General features: G+C 38.0%; 2 protein-coding genes across 2 annotated transcripts; one reads left to right on the top strand and one right to left on the bottom strand.

Annotated features, from left to right (window-relative positions):
• Nucleotides 1-9,341: 9,341 nt before the first annotated feature.
• LOC143675533 (beta-defensin 105-like) lies at nucleotides 9,342-13,692 on the bottom strand. The gene is made up of 3 exons (XM_077151710.1): nucleotides 13,623-13,692; nucleotides 13,222-13,263; nucleotides 9,342-9,469 (listed from the first exon to the last, which is right to left on the bottom strand). The coding sequence occupies exons 1-3, from the start codon at nucleotides 13,690-13,692 to the stop codon at nucleotides 9,342-9,344; spliced, it is 240 nt and encodes a 79-aa protein (XP_077007825.1).
• A 3,499-nt stretch (nucleotides 13,693-17,191) lies between these two features.
• On the top strand, nucleotides 17,192-19,717 carry LOC143675534 (beta-defensin 106A-like). The gene is made up of 2 exons (XM_077151711.1): nucleotides 17,192-17,240; nucleotides 19,563-19,717. Exons 1-2 carry the CDS (start codon nucleotides 17,192-17,194, stop codon nucleotides 19,715-19,717), a joined length of 204 nt encoding a protein of 67 aa, XP_077007826.1.
• Nucleotides 19,718-24,566: the final 4,849 nt, after the last annotated feature.

The raw sequence follows: 24,566 nt of genomic DNA on the forward strand, positions 1-24,566 counted from the left end.
CTAAAGGACAGCTTAGCTGGATATAAAATCTTGGCTTGCACTTTCTTATCTGAGTATTTTGTGGAAATTATTCCACATTTTCTTATTTGTCACTTGCTATATTTGTTTGACTTTCCAAAAATTCTTTATCTTTAAAGTTCCCCAAATTTACTAGGTCATTACAATACATTGACTTTTCCATGTCGATATTTCTCATCTCATGTTGACCTCTTTAACATGAACAATAAAATATTTTATTTTAGGAACTTTTTCTTGAATTACATGTTTAAATATATATATATTTTTTAACATGGGCAGGCACTGGGAATCGAACCCGGGTCCTCTGGCATGGCAGGCAAGCATTCTTGCCTGCTGAGCCACCGTGGCCCGCCCTAAATATATTTTTGTTCAATTTGTTTGGTTTTGACACTAGGGATTCTTGAAAGAATTTATACCTATTTTCTTTCTAATAATTTTAACTTTTTTTCCAGTTTCATTTTATTCATGCTTTACATTGGTCAGTATGGTTTATTTTTATTTTTTTACTGTATAGTATAACATATATACAAAGCAAAGAAATAAAAAAACAAGAGTTTTTGAAGCACTCTTCAGTAAGTGGTTACAGGACAGATCCCAGAGTTTGTCATGGACTACCATATGATCCTCTCATATTCTTCCTTCTAACTTCTCCGGAATGTAGGAGGCTAGAGGGCTTAAATACTTTTTTATCATCACAATTGATTTCTTTCCTTCTTTTTTTTTGTGAACAATAACATATTTACAAAAAAGCTATAAATTTCAAAGCACAGCATCAGAATTAGTTGTAGAACATTATTCAGACTTTGACATGGGTTACAATTTCACAATTTTAGGTTTTTACTTCTAGCTCCTCTAAAATACTGGAGACTAAAAGAGATAGCAATTTAATGATTCAGCATTCATATTCATTTGTCAAGTCCTGTCTTCTATGTGTAATTCCACCATCACCTTTGATCTTCCCATACTTCTCTTTAGGGGTGTTTGGGCTACATCAATTCTAAATTTTTGATATTGGAAGTGTCTGCCACTAATATGGGAAAGGGAGATGGAATTATCTAATGTTCTGGAGAAGCTGGGCTAGGTTTCAGGACTTATCTGGACCAGGGACCCATCTGGAAGTTGTAGGTTTCTGGAAGTTACTCTAGTGACTGGAACCCTTGTGTAATCTTATAGATTGCCCTAAGTGTTCTTTAAGATTGGCTGGAATGGTCCTGGTTGGGGGTTGGCAGGTTATGATAAGCAGCAAGGTCTAACTGAAGCTTGTACAAGAGCAACCTCCAGAGTAGCCTCTCAACTCTATCTGAACTCACTCTGCAATTGATACTTTATTAATTATACTTCTTTTCCCCCTTTTTGGTCATGATGTAATTGTTGATTCCACAGTGCCAGGTCTGGATTCATCCCTGGGAGTCATCTCTCACATCACCAAGAGACTTTCACCCCTGAATGTCATGTCCTGGAGGGCAATGATTTCGCTTGCAGAGTTGGGCTTAGAGAGAGTGAGGCCACATCTGAGCAACAACAGAGGTCCTCCAGAAGTAACTCTCAGGCATGCTTATAGGTAGTCTTAGTTTCTCCGCTACCTACATAAACTTCACAAGAGTAAGCCTCATGATTGAGGGCATGGCCTATTGATTTGGATATCCCTAAAGTCTGACATAGTATCAGAGGATTCCCTGATGGTAAGGTTTAATAGTTCTATATTCTTTCTCCCCTTCCTCAGGGGACTTTGCCAATACTTTTTGATTATCTGCTTAATATATTCTAGGATGTTTCCAGTCATTACAATAATATATACAAGATTAAAGGGACTCTTTCTTATTCTGTGCTTCCTGTGTTTCAGTTGTTCAAACGAGCCATACAGATAGGTTTAATTAGATCATGCACTATAGAAAATTTCAGTTCCAGATCAAATAAAACTTTCTTCCATTGGTCTCAAAGAGTATGTGTGGTTCTGAAATACAGACACTGTCTTCCTTACCCTTATGCTTTAAATTACTTTAACCCCAACCTGTTTAACTTTGTTCTTATTTCTAAATATCAGGTTACATATATAAAACAGCCTCTCAAAATTCAAAAATAATAATCACTACTCCGAATATGTCTGCTCTAGAAGCTTGCAATCTATGCCCCTGTTTTCTTATAAGCATTTTCTAAAGGTGACCGTATGATTGTTGTTTATTTGTTCCTGGCTTATTTTGCGTCACCAAATATCCCACATGTTCATTCACATTGTTGCATGCCTCAGGACAATGTTCCTTTTTGTAGCAGCACAACCTTCCTTCATAAGTATACACCATTGTTTGCCAATCACTTCTCCTTCAGTGCATCCTTCAGACACCTGCATTCATCAGGCATCATGTAGACGGCCCAAAGTCCACAGTCCATCAACATTCTCAAGTTTAGATAATTTCATTGTTCCCAAGAGACAGAAAACCTATAAACACACCCTTGCCAAACAGAAAATCTAAACCTCCTCTTAACTCTTACCCCTCCCCCCATTATTTACCTCTGCTGTTGCTGTGGTAGTGCTGATGGTTTCCTTTTCTTTTTTCTTTCTTTCTTTATTTAATTGCATGGGCAGGTGCAGGAAATCGAGCCCGGGTCTCCAGCATGGCAGGCGAGCACTCTGCCTGCTGAGCCACCATGGCCCGCCCGATGGTTTACTTTTGAACATAGCTCATAACATGCAATAGCGGTTTTCCCCCTGTACTCTGTTGGTTACAACTTGTGTGGAAAATCTTTCTCCTTCCTTTCACTTTCAATCTGTTTGTATCCTTGTGTCTAAGATGCGACTCTTGCAAGCAGCATATAGCTGGATTATGTTTCTTAATCCACTTTGCCAATCTATATCTTTTTCCTACCCAAGGGGACTTTACAAATACTTTTTTTATTCATTGTTCAAAAAAAGATTCAAATCTGTATCTTTTAATTGGTAAATTTAGTCCGTTAACATTCAAAGTTATTACTGAAAAGGCGTTTCTCGATTCTACCATCTTATCTTTTCTATTTTACTTGTCAGATCTGTATATTCTTTTCCCTCTCTCTCTCTGTATTATTTAAATTACCTTAGTGGTGCTCTTTAAGTCTGTGCCTTCCTCCAGACCTCCCTCTCCTGTCTGTGCGCATGCTTGGTTCTAGAACTGCTGTAAAGTGCGGTTCCCAGAGCTGAATGATGTGATTGGAGGCTGTGTGCATGTGTGGGTCTGAGAGTGCCGTAAAGGGATGCAGTCGGGTCAGGGAGGGCAGGGGGAGGGGGGGCATGAGGCTGTGTGACACTATGGGCAGGGGGTGGGGGCAGGGGTAGCCTAGATATGGAGGTTAGTGCACGCAACATTTATGTGCTGGCAATAGCCAGCAGGGAACAGGGAGGGGGAGGTAGTGCTTGGGAGGTGTGCAGGAGAGGTGGGTTGGGCTGCACCTGGGGTGGGGGTGTGGGGCAGGTACATACTCTGGGGGCTGGTGGGGTGGGGGCGCCTGGAGCATGGGGCATGGGAGTACGTGATGGGGTTCAGGTGTGTGGGGTGTGGGGTGAGTCACTGGTCACAGGGCTGCAGTGGTGAGGGTAGTGTGTTCCTTGTGCTCAAGGAACACAGCCTGGTTTACTTCCTAGTTCCATGTTCCCGTCTGTGCATTCCCGCAGGCTCTGTAGCTTCCATGCCTCTGAAACAGGCTCCAGCCTTCTGCCTCTCAGTTCCTTGGCCTCTGCAACCAGGGCTGCCAAATGTGGTGCAGAAGGCTCTCCCAGGTCAGCCACACTCCCAAATTGCCACCTCAGTTGCCCTCCTGTCCATTTTCTAACTTTTCCATGGAGCAGGGCTAATCTCATACTATTCTAGTTGGCCATCTTCCCAGAATTCCCTGGTTTACTTTTTATGTTATTATTAAGAGATTGTGATCATAGGTTTAGGCAAGATTAGAGAGTTCATTTCTTTTCTAATCACTGGATATTCCAAAAGGGAGAAGAAATATATGATATTGGAGTTTTGTCTGTAGACAGTGTTTTAAAATTTTCTGACAAGTTATTGACATAATCTGCTTTTCTTCATATCCTGGAGTCAGCTCTTTAACTTTCATATTTCTTAAATAGAACCCATTTCATCTATATTTTCATAATCTTCAAAATTTCAGGGATTTTCTCTGTCTCATACATTCTTTTCTTAATACACAGAGAAGCAATGGATATACTGGAAACAAACACTTGCTTTTTCCCTCCCAATCTTGTTCTTCTTCATTGGCAAATGATGATTTATCTGGTTTGTTAGGTGGGTTGGATCTCAACTGATGTTTTTCCAATGTATATAACACAGTTTAAGCTTGTGTGATGAAAATGTTACATAACAAACAACTCCAAAATGTCTCTACTTTAAAACAACAAACGTTTATTTTTCACTGAAGGATCTTCTGGTGGTCTGCAGTATCTTCTCTGAGCTGCAGGTTGGTTTTGTCTCCAGCACTTGGCATCTCATTCCAGACTTGCTGTGATAGGCCAAGACAAACCCTCTGTTCAATGCAACATAAATACTGTCCACTGTCATTCCACTGCCCCAAAAGCAGTCAAATGACTTTGCCCGACTTTAATGGGGTAAGGAAGTTTAACTCTCACATACAGCGTGGGGATGGAAATGGAAAAAGAGAATAAATAATTATAGAGCAATAATACAATCTACCACAGGTGGATTTAATGGATGGTTTTATTTGCTGAAAGTCTGTGCTCATGCATGGCCCAGTCATGAAAATGCCTGTTTATAGTAGCAGCTGGTGTTTGCACTTAATTTCTTTATGCGGTAAATGGATGAGATGTTAAGTCAGGGCCCTAAGTGTTTCTAGAGAAAGTAGGAAGCCCCAACTTTTTCTCCAAATACAAACTTTTTATAGCAAAGTTGATTCTTCAAATCTCTTTTGACTATCTGGTTTTAAATTTCATATTCTAAAATGTGGAACCCTGGCAAAGAAGAGGGTGAAATATGAGTGAGCAATAAATAGAGCCAATCTCCAATAGGCAAAGGGTTATAACTTGTACTATAGGATTTTTGCTCTTCTTTCCTTCAGCACTCTTGTCAGGTCCTTAACTTTTTTCATTGGTATTTCCAAAGATCGTGCTTTGAATATATTTACCAATCCTATTTTCCTCGTTCTTTTTAACTTTATAAATTTCTACATCCTATTTTTCTTCAGTTTATTTTATAATTATTATTAGATTTTTCAGTTGAATAATTCATTCATGATTTTTCAATCTTCCATGTTTAAAAATAGCATGGAAGGCTATGACACTTTCTTTAAATACAGCTTTGACTACATCATATAAGTTATGATATACAGTATTTGCATTCTGTTGTGTTCTTAGTTAAGAGTTTGTAGTATTTCTCTTCCTAAACCCTACTGAGGGATGTGGCAACCTAGCATTAGTCCCAGCAGTTTATTGCAGGAGTGATCCCCACTGACAGATGGAGGAAAATGGGTATATATGGATTACTGGAGAGGGGCCATCCTGATATGCCCCTTCAGGTAGATATGCCATAATTCCTCTCTCCTATGCCTCACTCAGCACCACTGTAGGAATCTAAAGTGCTATTTGATCAAATCTAGCTCTATCATTGTGTCCTGCCAAACAAAAATTTCTTCTATTATGCCTGCCCCAAAGTCCGGTATCTTTATGCTATTGAGATTAGTATGGCATATAATGGGAAATCTGAGGATGACCTGAAGTCTGCACGTCTAGAGAAGATATACAAAAGATCATGTCACTCTCCCCTCCTGCCTCTTCCATATTTCCCTATTAAGTACAAATAAAGCTGCACACTAATATGGGATTGATTAGAATTCTGGGGAGTTCAACATAAAATTGATGGTGAATTGTTTGATTCTTTCTCTCATCCATTTTACTAAACCAATTAATAAGAACTGATGAAATGATGGATAAAGCTTTGTTAAGTTAACATTGACCAAAGGGGCAATGTTCAGGGAGAAATCAGGTTGAGAGGTGATAGAAGAAGGAATCCAGAGGAAAAAAGAAAATAGTTATGAAGGCTGTCAGAGAAGGTTGTGAAGGAATGAACCAGTGAAAGTGAGGCTTTGATTGTTTGTCTTATGACAGATAAAGTGAAACATCTTACTGCTCCTCTGTCCCGTACCTCAGTAGTCAAGGGAAAAAAGTTTACAATTTAAAAAGCAATAGATATGTGACTTTCGTTTTGAAAGACCAGAACTCCATAAGGCATAAGGAGAAAACAGATTTTTTTCTTACCCTCCAACATTCACTACTTGCTGTGGGGCTAGTTTTCCTCAGCCTTTCGTCAACAACTAGAAGAGGCCCAGTGATTTTTTTGTCATGCTCAGATATTAAACAGTACTCCACTGGCTTTGGCAACAAACAAACAAACAAAAACAAAAGCACACAAAGCACAGTGTTATTTAAGGCATTGAAATATCTAGTTCCAAAAATTATAGCTCTGAATTTTGATTTAAAGTTTCTCTTCTGCTCCAGTTCATCCCTGTGCCATGCTAAAAAAGCCTTCAGCATGAAAACAGAACTTAGGATCTTGCTCTTTTCCTGCCCTGCCCATCCCTTTCGAACCGTCCTAACTCAATCCCATTACTAGCCATGATTTGTGACCAAAAAGAGGAAAGGAACAGGATGTATCTTCTTGAATGGCAATTTTTCAGCTGGTACTGTTACTCTCTGGGCTAAGCAGCTGTGGTTAGCAGAATTCTATTAAGTCCCCCAAGATTCCCACCTTGTGGTATACATGCCCTGTATAATCCTCTTTCCTTGAATGAGAACAAAATTGTGCTTGTGGTAGATTTCCCTCTGTATTATATGCAAAGGTGAAGGGATTTTGCAGATGTAATTAAAGTCCTTAGTCAGCAAGCTTGAATCAAATGGGAGATTATCTTGGTTGGGCCTGATCTAATCAGGTAACAAGAAGAAGTCAGAGAGTTTTGAAGTTTTCAAATCTCCTGTTGGATTTGAAGGAGCAAACTGCCATTTTAGGGAGAGTCACCCACAGAGAATGCCGGGAAACCTTTAGTTGATGAGAATGCCTCCTGGCTGGTAGTTTGCAAGGAAGCAGGCGCCTCAGTCCTCCAACTGTGAATACCTAAATTCTGCACCAGGAAGGGGGCATCGGTCTCAGATGAGAGAGCAGCCCCAACCAAAAATGTGATTTCAGTCTTGTGAGACCCTGAACACAAAACCCAGTGACACTGTGCCCAGAAGTGTAGAAAATAAATATGTGCTGTTTTAAACACCTATGTTTGCGATACATTGTTAACCAGTAAAATAAAATGACTACAGCAGTATTCCAAGGTGAACTTCTTTGTGGGAGATACATATATATTCTTTTGAGGTTCTTACAGGACATCATATAGTTTCCTGAATGGTTAATATTCTTTCTGGTTGACCTATGAATTTTCCTTCGTTATTTTTTCCCTCAATGCTATATCCCAAAATGATTTCCTGCTGAATACTTTTCCTGACAGGGCATGTTCCCAGGAATTTTTCCCTTTAAGGTAGTTTCAGCCCATGGGACTTGCACCCTGTGCCATGCCTAACTAACATTGATGCTCCTTGCTTTGTCCTGTGATCATGGGCAACTCAGCCAGCCAGTGCTTTTTGCCTGTAATTCTTTTCAGGTGTGAGTTATACCTGAGTATCCTAGGGGAAGCCCATCAAGTTCTCCAAGTAGCCTTCTTGAAGGCGACCTCATAAAGCTTGGTGTGAGAGTGATGTCTTTCTCACCCTTTCCCCCTAGGAAGCTGAGTGAATTCACAGTTATAGAAGAACAACACATTTCTAAAGAAATCTTTTACCCTGGCTTATCTATCTTGATCCATTTGTACCTTCAAGTAGGTGCAAGGCTAAGGGTTTCAAAACACATTTCTCTCTCTCTCTTTTTTTTTTTTTTTTTTTTTGCTTATCTTGTTCCCAGTACCTCACTTGGGAATGTAGGAGTTAATAATAGTTTGTGTTTTGTCCTTTGTCTTTTGGAAATCCAGTCCAAATTGATCATTCTTGCTCTACAGGCATTAGTTCATTTCCTTTCAGAAATTGCAAGGGAGCTTTGAAGTGGAATCCAGAATGAGGAATGGGTAATGTGGTAGTGGGCAGTGTGGTTAGCCATACTCAACAGGAGATCTATATACCCCTCAGGTAGATTAAACAGTGTAGAGATACTTTAGGCATCAGTGTCTCTTCTTCCTCACCAATTCCCTCAGATCCGCCCACCATTTAAAAACAAGAGAGCTCACTCTTTCAGCAGATCCAGCAGAAACTGAGACCAGGGCTTGTAAATTCCTATGGAATAAATGGAAACTGATCTGAGAAAGCCATTGGTGTCCAGTTGACACCTGAAAGGGCTAGATTTCAAGTAATGAGAAGTTCATATGGGTTGAGACTTATTGTTCAGTAGGAAGGACTCAGTGTCTTGGGAAAGAAGGGAGGCATTAGATGGAAAAACTTTAAAATGGAGTCAAGGGCAGTAGAGAGGAGAGAGCAAGAGAGACAGAAACAATTAGCGAATAAATGAGCAACCATAGAAGGTTCCCCTTGCAGTTTTACGCATAAGACTCAATGTTACACAAGAGAATTAGTACGATAATATCAGGATGCAACCACTGACACTGGCTGATAATGATCCACCATTCTGTATGAATCTGAGACATGCACATGAATCCTTCTATTAAAGGAACTGCTTAAACTTCAACTGGGTCAAGAGCATTTTTCAATTTTGGGAAGTCAAACAATGCAGTACTTGGAAACTGGGAGTGTCCCAGTTTCATGATTCTCTATGTGCTGTCAGTTGCTCCCTCACTCTGGGACTCTGAGATTGAAAAGTATCAGCCAGCAGATGATTACTCAGCTCTAACTCCTAAGACCAGATACCCTACTTTCTTCATGAATGACTTCCTTGAGGTAAATCCTGTGGGAAGGAGAGAAACCCTCTAGATTTTACAAGGATTACATTTCAGATCTCTTTTGGAGAACAGTCAGTCACATATAAGGTGATCTGGGGTAGGTTATTATGACAATTGAGCCAACATAAAAATGGGATACAGTCAGGATCTGACATGAAAACGGTTGCCATACCAGGTAGTTCAGTAGAAAGAAGCTAATATGGACAGCTAGCTATGTAAACATTGTCTTACAAAAATAAGCAAAAGCAAAACAAACAAAATAAGCAAAAGCAAAAAGCAAAGAGAGAAAGAAATGAGAATGACCCTGAATCTCATTCACTGTATGGCTTGGTTAAGCCACATAACCTCTTTTGATTTTCCTTCAACATCCAGTCCTGTATTTAAGGGCAGAAGTCTGCTGGTTTGTTTTATATGACCCTCCGTCGGCAACAGTAAAAGTTACTCTTGCAATTTCCAACAATCTTCTCATCCTCCAAGCATATCCTCCTGCATTTCCCCCGACCAAGTTTGCATGGCTCACACACCGCCGACTCACCTGCAGCAAGAGAGAGCTGCTGATGTGGCTTTCTTGGCACTGTCTGGAAATGGGGAACTGCTCAAAACCCACCAGAAGGGAAGAGAGTTTGCATTTATGATTATAAAAGGTATCTTTCAAGAACCAGCTGTATAGCCAGAAGGAAATACCTGAAGTTGTTGAACTGTAATCCAGTAGCACTGGTCTTTTATAGTGATTGTAAAACTATATTGAAAAAAAAAGTTGGTTGCTCATGTTTGTATGAATCTAGTTCTGGATGTTTTGTTCTGTTTCACTGATATATTTATCAATCTCTGACAATTCTACACTGTATTAGTTAAATTACCTTGATTGTAAGTCTTAAAATTGAGTACAGTCCAATAATAGAGGTCAATAAAAGAGGGTGGATTAAGAAGTATGGGGTGTTTGGGATTTTCTTTTTATTTCTTTTACTGGAGTAATATAAATTTTCTAAAAATGATCATGGTGATGAATGAATAACTATGTGATAATACTGTGAACCATGAATGTATACATTGAATGGATGATATATATCTCAAAAAATTACATTAAAAATAATAAAAAAGAACCAGCTGTGACTTTTCAAAGAGCTCCTGCTTTTTGCAGTATGCAGTTGGGCATAGGTGATTTTTAAGAAAGGAGCAGACACAATCCCTGCTCTCCCTGAGTTTATAATCTTGCATGGATCAGAGGTAAGCACATGTGGACAGAATATCATATATATTATGGAACTACAAAAAAAATACCTGATACTACTGTACAAGGTTGTTAGGCAAAAATGTGAGGGATATTTTGGTAGTTTTAAAAAAATTCCCTAGAAGTGGTATTAAGAGTCAGGTTCAATTCTTATGTGACCAAAGAAATGGCCAAGTATCCTCAATAAATTGATGTCTTTGTGTCTCAATTTTCTCATTTGTCAAATGGGAATTCTAGGAATATGTCTACATTCTTTATTTGTTTTAACAAACACTATTTATGCAATTAGCCATTTTTGTTGTTAACTTCAATAGAACATTCTAAACAAAATCACAAGGAATTTTTCAGGAAAACTTGCATGGATCAGGTAGGTGTTATCTTTGCATCCAAGAATCATTTATTTCCTGATCTGGTTCTCTGGGAACAACATTTACGGTGTAGTGCCTCATTTTGTTTCCTATTCCTCACCATCTTCCTAGTGTCAGAACATTGATCATCACAAATTAATGACACTCCTTTGAGATTTTCAGTCTTAGCTGGTTGCTCATCATGGTGCAGTCATTCATTGTGCTTCTAGACACCTTATTTTTCTATTCTCAGTGGTTATTTCAAATTTTCATGCTCTGTGTTCCCTCTTGTACCACCTGCTCCTCACTCTCAGACTGCTGCTTAATAACATCCTTGCTACAGCTGATCCCTTCTTGGGGCTAGACCTGTTGCATTCTCCTCGAGTTCACACTGCTGTGTAGGGGACACAGCTCCTGAAGCTGCCCACATATCACTTCTAAATACTCATCCAAAGACATTTGTGCTCATCTTGTTTCTTGCTTTGTGTTAGCTCTTGCTAACTGTCCTTGCTTCTATGAAGTCCACTGTTGTTGCCCAATCACTTCCCTCGGATCTTTGTTCTCATTCAGTAAACTGAGGCCAACATCACTTCCCTCTTCTCCTTACTGCTATGCATTCATCACATGTTGTGGTGAGAATTCACATCAACTTTGAAATAAAGTCCCTGGTGACTTTTATTGTAACTTTATTGGAGATGAGGGAAGACATAATCTAAACTTCTACTGAAGATGCCCTTCTGCCAGCAGCAGATTACACCAAAATTTTCCTAATAACACTTATAAATGAAGGACCCATCTCTTCTTTCTCCACCTTCTTGCTTTGAACCCTACTGAATGCTGCTGTGGCTGCAAGGCACCTCAGCTCAACAGCCAAAACTCAAGCTTCTCAATTCCTTGGTCACTCCTAGTTCCTAATTTTATAATTCTCTTCTCCTAAATACCCATCTCCTTCTTCATCTAAGATCTTCTACATTAGTGTCTACCTTGTTACCGCACCCCATACACACACCATCTCTCTTCACCTGGATTTATTAAGAGCTGGGCTTTCGTGTCACAGTCTGTGCTACTCTAGTGTTAGCATTTAAAATGTAACCTTAAAACTGTAAGCACGTTGTGAATTTGAGTTTTAGTCTCCTTGAGAAGCAGCATGTAAAGTCTGCACCGAGATCTGTATAAGCCTCCAAGCCTGGGGCACCATGCCCAGGTATCTCAGAGGTAGGACATGACTAAGGAACTGATGAAGTTCTCCAGACTCCTGATACTTATTACCCAAGACGATGATGTTTCCTTATCTCTAATGTGTATGAAAGTCAAGTGAAAAATGGGGAGGCAGATTTGGAAAGTTTCCTCTGCCACAACCGGTGTAGATAAACCTCCTTTTCCTCTTCAGCCCATTCAGTGCATTAAACCGCACCAAGTGACAAACCTAGAAATGGGGGTGGGGTGGGGTGGGGGGGCTTATCTATACTTTCGATTCTTTCATATACTTTTTGATTCTTTCATTTCTGAAGCAGAGAAGAATCAGCATTTTTCAGCCTTACAATTAGATAGGATATGGAACTATGTTGTAATTCTAATCTGGTCTGTTATTTAGAATGTCAGGGATTATCCCTAGATGCTCATTTGCTGCTCAATTAGAACACAGTCTCCTACCCACTCAGCCTGATAAAATCTTTCCGTATATGCTTACACTCAGGGCTTCTATTCAGATGGGGCTCACTGCACTGGCAAATGTTTATGAGCGCATCTGTTCTTATCGAACCAGAGTATGGACTGTTCAATGCCTGTGCTGAACAATTTGCTAAATGCTTTATATGTCACTTCTGCTAGGAGTCATTTTATCAAATTAAGAATCACAGATTTGAATCTTGTGACTCTGGTACTCTGAGTTGGAAGCCTCGCTAACTGCTTATTATTGGCATCACCTTGGAAAAATTGTTTAACTTCTTATCTACCTCTCAGCTTTGTCATCTTAAAAATACTGATTTTAAGGTATCTAAGTCGGAGATGTTTTGAAGATTAAATGACATACCATATAAAGGTGTTAATAGGGTTGTCTGGTGCAAAACAGGCACTTAATGACTATTAGAAACCTAAATATTTCTCACTCTGAAATTCTAAGTTTAAACGATTTTAAATTTTGTTCACAATTACTCAGGAATATTTCTCTCAGTTCTGGTTACAATGTGCTTTCTTCTGGCATGACTCAACAAAATACCAGCAGGCTCTTTATTTTGAGTAACTGTTCTGAAATGGTGATGAGTTTTTACTAAACCACCCTTACTCTTTTGTGTCATCTTCCCTAGACCAATGGTATATATCTGTGACACACTTTACTAGATTTAGGAGCAGAGACTCTAAGAGTTGAGCCGGTATGTTCTCCAAACAGTGTCATTTGGCTGGTGCAAGTATTGAACCCATCACCTTGGTTTAGTTAACATCACTACCTAATCAAAATAGCCATTGGGTTCAAATCTCTGTGGCCAAAATTACAGTCCAGTGATGAAGACATTTCTCTGTGAAATGGATAATTCAAATATGATTTTGGGGGTAATAGGAAGAGAAAAAGAGTTAGTTGGTTGGGACTTTAAGAAATTTTTTTTTCACTGCTCTCTATCCCCCCCCAGTTGTCCCCAGAAGTCATAAATAGATGATAGGCCCAGAGTTCCTAAGAGAAAAGGAAAATTATATATAAGAGTTTTAACTTACCTCCTGGTAATGGCTGGGGATAATCAAATCCTGCTTTACAAACTAAACGCAAAACAAAACATACTGGAAATTAAAATCAATGGAGGAAATTACACTGTATAATGTAATAGTCCCAATCCCATATTTTATATCTATCTGCTTAAGGAACAGCAGACCACAGAGATAGGGCCTTTACAATATTTCTCAAGGCCAAGATTACTGGTATCCAGTAAGACCAAGACGGGGTGGTGGTGGTGGAAGGAATGGTTATGCAGTTTTCTCTTAGAAAATGCTCTACAGTTTCAAGAATTTCCCATGAGAAACAGGGGGATGTTGACTGTTACTTATAATTGTAGGGTGGTATAAAAGAATCATCAAACTTTATCACCTGCTCCACCAAATTTCCATCCATTTTCATTTACCTGATGGAAGTTGAGTCAAAATGAAGAGAAAAGCAAAGATAAAATAAAACATCTTTATAACTGGAGCCATTCCAGTGAGATGACACTCTTTAGAGCAGAGATTTGGGATCTCTTTGAGAGGGCAAGGGCTCATTTATATTCGAAAGTAATGGCACATGTTCTTAGTCAGTGAAGTGAATCACTAAAACAAGCACGTTTTCATGCTCCATTTCCCTGGATTAAGGACTGACGTCAATGGTAATTACCCTTGGCCTCTATAATGCCTTATATTTGGGGGGAATCTGACTGATAGAGTGAGAAGAACACCAGGCCAGCAGTTGGAAAAACAGGCTCCTGTCATATTGATCCAAGGACTAGGAGCAAGTTACTCACCTCTGAGCTTTTGTTTTTTCATCTATCAAATAAGGACCAACCTACACATTCTGCTTGCCTCTCAAGGTTGTTGTAGGAACCTAGGATGATTATTTCAAACATATGGAAATGTTTAGAAGAAGGCCTGGTACCTGCAAGAGCTCAATAAATGCAGACTATTATTCTCCTTGCTTTTACTGTTATCATCTATGAAAGTCAGTAAAATCATCCCTTAAATCTTAACTTCTCAGTTACAATTCTTTTTACTAAATTTTATCTGTTCAAATTACTCATATCATCTGTCTCTGAACCCAGACAGATACACTATGTTAAAGAAAAATTTTCATTTACATATATTTCTGTGAGACCTGTTCAGGATGTATGGATGCATCAGGAAGCATCAAATACCTGATGTTGAATTTATTTCCACTTATGGCTTGTAAAATCTAAGCTTGTTCTATCCATCAGAGTTATATTGTATAATAAAACTCAAACTTAAAATAATAATCATGAAAATAAACATTTTTATTGCAAATAAACATCAAAATACCAAGTTGACATTTCATAATTATTGTAAAATAACTACTTGTTGGCTTCAGTCACAGAATTTAAAGGCATAACCTACTATAGTAAAATGTAATTGACATTTTTATATCAATATGAGTTTTTGGGTCCTTTTTTCCTGTGGAAGGGCCTGATCATTTCTATATGATTAGTCTGAAACACTCTTTGTGTAAAAAGTGGCTATTTCTGCACAATTATGTTCATAGTGGCATTATTCACAGTTGCCAAAAGATGAAGCAACCCAAGTTGTCCATCAACAAATGAATGGATAACCAAAATGTGGTATAAACAAACAATGCAATTGTATTCAGCCATAGAAAGGAATGAAGTTGTGATGCATGCTGCAATATGATTGAAACTTGAGGGCATCATATTGAGTAAAATAGGCCAAATACAAAAGGGAAAGTATTATCTCACTAAAAAAAAAAAAGAAAGAAAGAAAGAAATGAAGTCAAAGGAGAAAGGGATAGTAATCATTTTGCCAAGTTAGCACTGAAATTCTGTGCCTGTAACCAATATCACCTAAGACAGCAAAGTCCTAATTATGCTTTATAATTAGAAGTAAAAATAATGCTTTTAATCATTAAGAAATTGGATCTTATAAAGAATGTTTATATCACTGCTTCCCCAAATAAGTTGTACTTATTCCCACCTGGTTGCGCATTTTGATAAAATATTCTGTTCTTGTTTTTGAAACATAAAATAAAACTATGATTTGGTGGTAGAATGCTTGCCTTCCATGAGGAAGACCCAGGTTCGAGTCCCCGACTGTGCACCACCACACCCCACACCTCCAAAAAAAGAAAACAGAACAATGAAGAAAGTAGATTCTGAGGTCAGGTGATTTATCCAAAATGTTTTTCTATAAGAGTAAGAATGCATGGGATATTCCCTAAGAGTTTTTAAATGAAATTTTATTCTGGAATAATTTTAAATTTACGCAGAAAATTTATAAGGAAAGGTCAGCGAATTCTGGACTTTCTAAGTTACTCACCCAAGTTTTCCTAATGTTAACAACACCTGACATTACTATGAGACATTGGTCAAAACTAAGAAACTAACTTTAGTACATTATTATTAACTAAACCATGGAATTTGGTTTTGTCTGATGTTCACTCAGCATTAGACTGGGCTGCTGGGTTTGGGGGAAGAATACCGCAGAGGTGGCGTGTCCTTTTCATTTCATCCGTCATGTCAGGGTGGATGTGATATGGGTCTGACTGATCCCTGGTGACTTAGCTTTGGTCACTTGGTTATGGTAATGTTTGTCAGGTTTCTCTTCTATTTTCTCCCTTTCATACTCTATTCTTTGGAGGCATGTTGCTTCCACTGAAGGTCAGGGGAATTAAGTTCTGACTCCTGGAGGGGAGAGTATCTATGTATATTATTTGAAATTCTTCTGTTAGAAAAATTTGTCCCTTCTCTCACATTTATTTATGTATTTAATCATTTGTTGATAACAGTATGCATAAAGAACTGATGACCTTATGCAAATCACATATGAAAACTGTATTTTCAATAACACAACAATCATTTGTTGTTTGCCAGGGCTTGTGATTATTTTAACACATGCTATTAAGGTATTCCAACTTTAGTGGTAGTAATAATAATAATGGGTTGGCTAGGACAGATCTTCATTTCCAAAATCTCATGCTTTTCTTAAAGAGGGACATCTCACTCCCTGTCCCACAAAGGGGAAGTATTAAAATGGATAATTCAGCTCCTTCTCTCTTAATTGATTTATTACGAATTAGAAGAAAGATTTAATCAAATTGGTGGGAGCCTGTAACTTTTGGACCATGTTTTTCCAAGGGAGAGGGGCTCACATACAAAGTTTAAGGCACTGTTCATGTTTAGATTTCTAAAAATATTTAGATTCCTATTCAGGCTAACATTAGAATACCATATATATGCCCATTTATGAATATGCATATGTGTAAATACACATTATGCATATATGCATGTACACATGTATGTATACATTATATATATGTGTGTACATATATTACATATATGTATATATAATCTTAGTCAAGTGTCCAGTAAGCTCACATGAATTCAGGGAAATGTTTGAGGATTAAATGAGATGATATGTGTTACAAAATGTGCAGCTATAGTAAGATTCACCTTTTAAAATTAATGAAATATGGGCTTAGAATAAGCAACTTGCCAAGTTACACAGTTCAAATATTGGAGATGAAATTTAAATTATGTCTGACTCTCATTAAGAGTACCAGCTCTTAATCAGTACTTTATGATATTCTATAATTACCCTCATGCTACATATGAATAAATTGAAACTATTAAGGAACGAGGTCCTTAATTCAAAGGACCAGACTGAAATCCAAACTGCCAGGCTCCAGATTACTCCTTCTGCCTTATGCATCTATCCTTGGTCATATATGTGTTACAATCTCCTCCTTCATCCCCTATTTTCCATCTTGGGATTTATCCAGAATCAGAAAAATGACAAATCCTAAGGGGAGTGAAAGCCACTAAGATTTATGGGTTCTGCTCATCAGAGCATGGAGAGATTTCATTTCTGATAAGCTTCACTGATCAAGGTGGTCATTTAGTCTGAAGAAAAGTATAAAGGCATGTACTTGCTCTCCTTTTTCATGGATGCTGTGCTGGTCTTTCAGGACCCTCCTGACATGAGGACCTTCTTCTTTCTCCTCGCTGTTCTCTTCTTTCTGGCCCCAGGTAAAATGAGCATCTTTGCATGGAAGGTTTTCAGAGGTGGTGGCCCAGAAAGAGCCTCTGTCTGAACGAGTGCCCAGGAGTGATCAACCCTAGGATGCAAAGGCATCCAGGGTCTGGTGGCCCTGCAGGGTGACGTATGCTGCAGGAGACAAACTCTCCCTAATGCTTTTTCTATAAATCCTGTGTTCTTCCCATTAATATCTAGGATGGACTACTTTTGTGAATATGACTTGTCACAGGTTTGAAGAAATAAAGATATGCCAGGAAGAATGGCTTTTGGTTCCCAGTCTCATGCACGTTTACCTCCCCCCCCCAAAAAAAGCAAAGCAGGTATGAAAACAAGGGTAGCAGGTAGCAGTCTGTACACCTTCTAAAAATAGTTATGATGGAGATTAAGACTGACAAGAGAGACAAAGACATGAAGAAAATCAAGGAAAAAGGAATGGGACTTAGAAACACCTATGTATTAAATGGGCACCTACTATGGATCAGTCATGGCATTAAGTAAAACAGTGCAAATTCAACTGACATTCCTTAGTCATATACTATATATATAAGCTGGATACTGTGAAAAATACTTCACATAATGAAAACTATTTATTTAATTCTCTGAAGCTAGTACTCTTAAAGGCAACTTTATCCAACTTCTCATTTAGATCTGTTTTGGGGGGTGAAGGTAGGAGTTGAAAGGCCCATTTTGTAGATGCAGAAACTGGGACTCAGGCTAAATAACTTGCTCAAAGTCATATAGAAGGGAAGGACTGAAGTCATGATTTGAGCTCAACTCCACCTTGCCACAGTGAGAGGAGTTTATGATGCCATTCCCATGTCAGAACTCTTTTCATTTTTTTCCCACTCCTGGGAAACTTCAGTGGTTCTAATTGGATCCTGCCCCAAATTAAGGTCTGAGACCAGTCTCACCCCAAGTTATAGGGAGCTGAAGAAAAGGCCACCCAGAACCCACAATAAATGCATCATATGCCAGAAGCTAGTATTATATTACCCCTTGTGAGATGCTCAGAATTTTCACACCACCTTGCACATCTTTAAGCCTATGTGATAAGCTTAGTGTCAAAAATTATGGGGTCCTAAGACCTACTGTGAACCATGGTATAATGTTATACTCATTACACTGGTTTAGATGCAAATGTAGAAACTAACCAGAGGTATCTTTTTCATCATTCATACTTATTATATAAGTAGTCAAACAATGCAAGATAATATATGAAATTACTTATTATATGTAAATGAAACCTGCCTGTTAAATGCACCACGTGTGCACACACACATATAATTACAATGATCTTTAGGTGGGTATCTGTTATGGACATTAGAAGCCTAGTAGGAATGATATGCTTTCCTTTTGCAGAGGCTACCTGAGTCATCTGTATTTACTGGATCTGGTAAAAGGACTCTTGTCAGAGTGAGTTCTAGTACTTCCAGTTTAAGATGGACAGCCTTACAGCATTACTAGGACAGAGAGCAAGAGTTCATTGAGCTTGGAAATTTCAGGATATTATACTTATGAACTTATATGTTAGTGCCAGATATGATTAGTCCATGCTGGCACAATTCCATATGCTGGTTGTTAAGTTTTACATATTCATGTGAGTTAGGCCACCTTTATATATTGACATTAAATGCAATTTTTTATTCATAAGATAACACATTATATATATTATCCACATCAGGAAAGTCTAAAATGTTGAATCTGATCAGATGGGCTGTTGATCTTGCACTGAAGGCGGCAGTTCTTATGACTGCTACTGAAAGGCCAGAACTGGAATTCTATGCAGTCTTGGAGAGCCACTCCTGACATTATTATCTTCCTGCTCTAGAACACACCCCTTGCACAGCTCTCATTTTGCTGGAATGTGCAGGCGAAAGCAGACTGAGTCTTCATAAACAATTTCTTTACTTCTATTTACTATGGTATTTTTTTTCCTTTTTTTAGTGCATTTATATATTTTTTTATACCAGTCGTAGTTTGTCTCCTCCATCTCAGGTCTTGCTCTATAAACACCTTCTAGCAGTTTTGAAAGTGCCTTGACGAAGTTACTGATCCTGGAGGTATTTATAGGCTTAAGTTGAAAATCACCTCAACAGATTTTAACAAAAGAACAATAGCTTCATTTCCCAAAGCACGCCCCCCCCCCCCCCCCCCCCAGCCTAATCCAAATGCTAGGAGAAAAATAGATTCCTGCTGCCTTTTTGCTCTGACAGCTTGGAAAGAAAGCTTCATTAACTAGTTATATGACTGTACCTGGTAAACAGATACATTTTAGAAGAAAAATAATCCAGGTGATTCCTTTCCTTGTGTAGCCAGGAATGAGTTTTTTGATGAGAGATGCTACAACCTTAAAGGGAAATGTGCGAATTCCTGTCAGAAAAATGAAGAACTTGTTGCTCTCTGCCAAAAGACTCTGAAGTGCTGCAAAACACTCCAACCATGTGGGAAGAATGAGGAAAATGATTGAACTTCCTGAAGCAACAAGAACAACCGAGATTATTCTTGCTTTACTCTGGGCTTTGACCTTTTCTGTAAGCAGATACTTCAATAAAAATAAATGACTTTCTTTTATCGATTGACAAGTTCTTCATTTAGAAGGTGAGCAGGACTCGCTTACTGTGATGGTCCCTCTCTTTAGGCCTTTTTTTTCTATAATTTTGGGATAAGGAAATTGTCCTAAAGCCACTTGATATTTCTCTAAAAAGGGGACTAGAAAAGATTATGAATCCATTAACCTAGTCCACCTTGCTTTCAGGCATTTAGCTCTACCTAGTTTGACGAGGTGAAAGAGAGAGAGTAAAAGAAAAAGGAAGGAAGGAAGGGAGGGAGAGGTAAGTGATAGAAAAATGAACATGTAGCTAGATGAATAGTTATATTAATGTTAAATGGATGGATGGATAGATAGATAAACCATGAAATTATTCAGTTAAGTGAAGTGCTTTTAAGTTAATGTGTCAAGGATCCCAGTGCGTTTCACACCTGTCTAAATTTATGATCTTGATTCCAGTCTTCTAATTGGAGCCTGTAAAATATTTCCTATGGATTTGTCCTCTACCCATTAATCCAGAATCAAATTTGTTGATGGACAAAAAGATTGTGAATATCTCTGTGATTGCTGGTAGCTCCAGTAATCTGGATACTGATCTCACACTGACTTTCTACTATTTCCTTAAGAAATAGGTTACTTCCAAATTACCTTCTGACTCTAATATTACCTAGTTTCAGAAGGCCTCCCTGTCACGTTCTGTATAGTTAAGACTCAGTTTTGGTTCCCTGCTAGGAACCAAATCTTCCCTTGCTTCCCTCTACTTAAGGTCGATGCACTCAGTCCTATTAGGATTAATGACATTTTTTAAAATGACAAATACTTTTTAATTATCCTATTTGTTTTCAGATAATTGTAGGTTCACATGCAAGTTGGAAAACCTAATACAGAGTGATTTCATGTGGCTTTTACCCAGTTTTCCCCAATAGTAACATTTGCAAACTATAGTGCAATATCACAACCAACATATATTTTTTAATTGAGAAATCTTCACACACATGCATTCTATACATGGTGTACAATCAATGGCTCACAATATTACCACATAGTTGTTTATACATTACTATGCTTGCTTTTTAGAACAATTGCATTACTACAGAAAAAGAAATAAAGAGAAAAAAGAAAAAAACTCATACATACCATATACCTTGTCCCTTCCTTTCATTGACCACTAGTGTTTCCATCTAACCAATTTATTTTACCTTTTGTCTCCACTATTATTTATTCATTTATTTTTTAGCCATGTTTTTCACTCATCTATCCATACAGTGGATATAAGTAGCATCAGACATAAGGTTTTCACAATCACACAGTCACATTGTAACTGTTATATCTTTATACAATCGTCTTTAAGATTGTATAATTTTAAATCATCTTTAAGACTCAGGGGAGCTGGAACACAGCCCAACAGTTTCAGGGATTTCCCTCTAGCCACTCCAATACACCATAAACTTAAAAGGATATCCATATAATGCATAAGAATAACATCCAGGATAACCTGTAGACTCCATTTGAAATCGTTTTTCAACTTTATATTTTTCTCATTTCTCTCCTTCCCTTTTGGTCAAGAAGGCTTTCTCAATCTCTTAATGCTGGGTGGGTCCTGGCTTATCCCAGGCTTTCTGCCCTATATTGCCAGGGAAATTTACATTTCTGGGAGTCATGTCCCACATAGGAGGCAGGGCAGTGAATTCACCTGCTGAGTTGGCTTAGAGAGAGAGACCACATCTGAGCAACAAAAGAGGTTTTCTGGGGGTGACTCTTAGGCCTAATTTTAAGTAGGCTTAGCCTATCCTTTGCAGGAATAAGTTTCATAGGGATGAACTCCAAGATTGAGGGCTCAGCTTATTGATTTGGTTGTCCCCACTGCTTGTGAGAATTTCAGAAATTCTCCAAATAGGGAAGTTGAATATTTCCTCCTTTCTCCCCATTTCCCCAAGGAGACTTTGCAAATACTTCTTTATTCACTGTCCAAATCACTCTGGGATTTACTGGGGCAGCACACTAACCTTGACAAATCAACAAAATCTCATGCCTTATTCAAGATACCACGTACTTATGATGTTCAACTAAACTGACCATACAAATTAAATTAGGAAAAGCACTACCCAAAATATAAAGTTTGCACCAAATAAACATCTCTCCCTTTAGGAAACCAGTATATTGATATTGATATTGTCAAGATGCAGAACATTTCCACCATTACAAGGATCTCTCACGTCTCCCTTTTAGAGCCAAACCATCCTTAAGTCCTGGTACCACTAATCTGTTGTCCATATCTATAATTTTATCATTTTAAGAATATTATATAAATAGAATCATACAGTATGTAACCTTTTAGATTGTCCTTTCTCACTCAGATAATTCTTGGAGATTAATCGCAGTTGTTGCATGCATCAATAGTTTGTTCTTTCTCATTGCTGCATAGTATTCACAGTACAGATATATCACAGTTTAAACATTCACCCATTGAAGGACATCTAAATTGTTTCTTATTTCACATTATCATGAATAAATCTGCTATAAACATTCAGATATACAAGTTTTTGTGTGAACATATGTTTCCATTACTCTGAGATAAATGCTCAGCAATTGCTGCGTCATATGAGAGCTACATTTTAAAATTTTTAAGAAAATGCCGTAATTTTCCTGAATGGTTGCATCATTTTACATTCCCATCAGCAATGTAAGAGTGATCTAGTTTCTCCATATTCTTGTCAGAATTTGGTGTTGTCATTATTTTTTCATTTTAATCATTATAATAGGTGTGCAGTGATATTTTATGATAATAATTTGTCCTTTCCTAAAGACTGATGATGTTAGGCATTTTTTCATGTGTTTATCTGCCATCTTTATATCCCTTTTGATGAAATGTCTGTTTCATGTCTTTTGCCCATTTTCTTTTCTTTTTTTAAAAAATATTTTTATTGACAAATCTTCACACATATACAGTCTATAGATGGTGTACAATCAATGGCTCTCAATATCATCACATAGTTGTGTATTCATCACCATGATCATTTTTAGAACATTTGCATCACTCCAGAAAAAGAAATAAAAGAAAAAAACCTCATACATACCATACACCTTACCCTTCCCTCTCATTGATCACCAGTATTTCAATCTACCCAATTTTTTACTTAATTATTTATTTATTTAATTTTTTAGCCTTACTTTTTAACTCATCTGTCCAAACCCTTTTTGCCCATTCTCTAATTGGAGTGTTTGTTTTATAACTATTGAGCTTTGAGAGTCCTTTATATATTCTTGATCTATCACTTGTTGTATACGTGGTGTGTGAATAAATTTTCATTCTCTTGGATCTTTTGCCAAATTTTAAAATTTTGATGCAGTCCAATTTATCAATTACCTTTTTATGAATCATTTTTTAAAAAAATATGTTAAGTCTAAGAACTCTTTGCCTAGCTCTAGATGCTGGAGATCGTCTCCTATTATTTTCTGAAAGTTTTATTATTTTACATTTAAATCTGTGCACCATTCTGAGTGAATTTTTGTCTAAAGTCAAGGTTCATTTTTTTTGCCCATGGATGTTCAATGCTCCAGCAGTATTTGCTGAAAAGGCTATCTTTTCTCCATTAAATTGCTTTTGCACCTTTCAGTCATATGACAATCTGGAATTATGAAGATGTAAAAACATCAGTGGTGGCTAGGGATTGACTAAGTGCAGCATAGAGGATGTGTTAGGGTAGTGAACTATATTATTTGATATTGTAATGGGGAACGATCCATGTGGCAATAGATTAGAATTGGAGACATTACTATTGTCAGATCTTAGAAAATAAACTTGACATACAAAATGGATTCTGTGGCCTGGGGACCCCTTCAGTTTCTCTCCTTCAGAAGCTTCTCTGACAGGACCTGATGTGTAAGCAGGATAGATGAGCGTGGTTGTGCCAATGCCCCACCGACCAGAAGCAAGACCAGATAACCATGAGCATGAAGTCATGATCTGCTCAGACCTGACAACTCCTGGCAATGCCTGCAGCCACCCATCACCCCCAACCCTTTTTGCCTTTAAAAAATCTGGCCCTCAGAACGAGAGCCAGAACCACCTCTTTTCTTTGCACTGGCTCTCACTCTGTTGCTCTTTCTGCTCAGTAAATTGTGTTGCTTTGGCTTGCTGTCATACATGGATTCCGTAATGGCTCCATGCTTAACATCTGGTGCCAAAACCTGGGAAGAAGGTTTGACTGAAGCTTAGCTTTCTGGCACTTCGGGGCTATGGGACCACCTTCCAGTCGACCCCATTCATAGATCAGACTGAGGTTTGAGTTTCCAGCCCCTTGGGGCTACAGGAGCAACCTTCCATTTCACTTCATCACCCAAACCACAAAATATGCCAGTTAATGGACAGACCCCATATATACTTCTCCCATAAATCTTCCAGTCCCCAAGCCATGGATATAGGGCATCTTAATACTTCCTTTTGCAATTATACCCTAACATTTAATGTAACCTTTCTCAAATGGGTGCCTAACACTGAAAACCGTTTCACCATATTAACTGATCAAACTAGTATTCTATTTTGGAACACCAAATTATTTAATTCTGTAGCCCAACATCCTGAGGATATACTCCTATTACCTAACCCTATAATTAGTACCCTGATATTTAGGCTAGGAACATGCTCAGGCCAACTTTTTGAACTAACTAATCATAATATCACTGAAAATAATTACATCACAACAGTTAGATATTCAAAATCCCCTGTTAAAACCTGGTCAAACCAAAATCCTTAATTGCTCTACCT

Source organism: Tamandua tetradactyla, chromosome 3, assembly GCF_023851605.1.
Source record: "Tamandua tetradactyla isolate mTamTet1 chromosome 3, mTamTet1.pri, whole genome shotgun sequence".
Lineage (NCBI taxonomy): Eukaryota > Metazoa > Chordata > Mammalia > Pilosa > Myrmecophagidae > Tamandua > Tamandua tetradactyla.

Excerpts from the sequence above, each read along its gene's own strand:
- LOC143675534 (XM_077151711.1), top strand. The coding sequence starts at position 17,192 with ATGAGGACCTTCTTCTTTCTCCTCGCTGTTCTCTTCTTTCTGGCCCCA. Across the intron at positions 17,241-19,562 it reads TCTCTTCTTTCTGGCCCCAG|CCAGGAATGAGTTTTTTGAT; the intron begins GTAAAATGAGCA and ends TTCCTTGTGTAG.
- LOC143675533 (XM_077151710.1), bottom strand. The coding sequence starts at position 13,692 with ATGGCTCCAGTTATAAAGATGTTTTATTTTATCTTTGCTTTTCTCTTC. Across the intron at positions 13,264-13,622 it reads TTTGACTCAACTTCCATCAG|TTTGTAAAGCAGGATTTGAT; the intron begins GTAAATGAAAAT and ends TTTTGCGTTTAG. Across the intron at positions 9,470-13,221 it reads TCCCCAGCCATTACCAGGAG|GTGAGTCGGCGGTGTGTGAG; the intron begins GTAAGTTAAAAC and ends CTCTTGCTGCAG.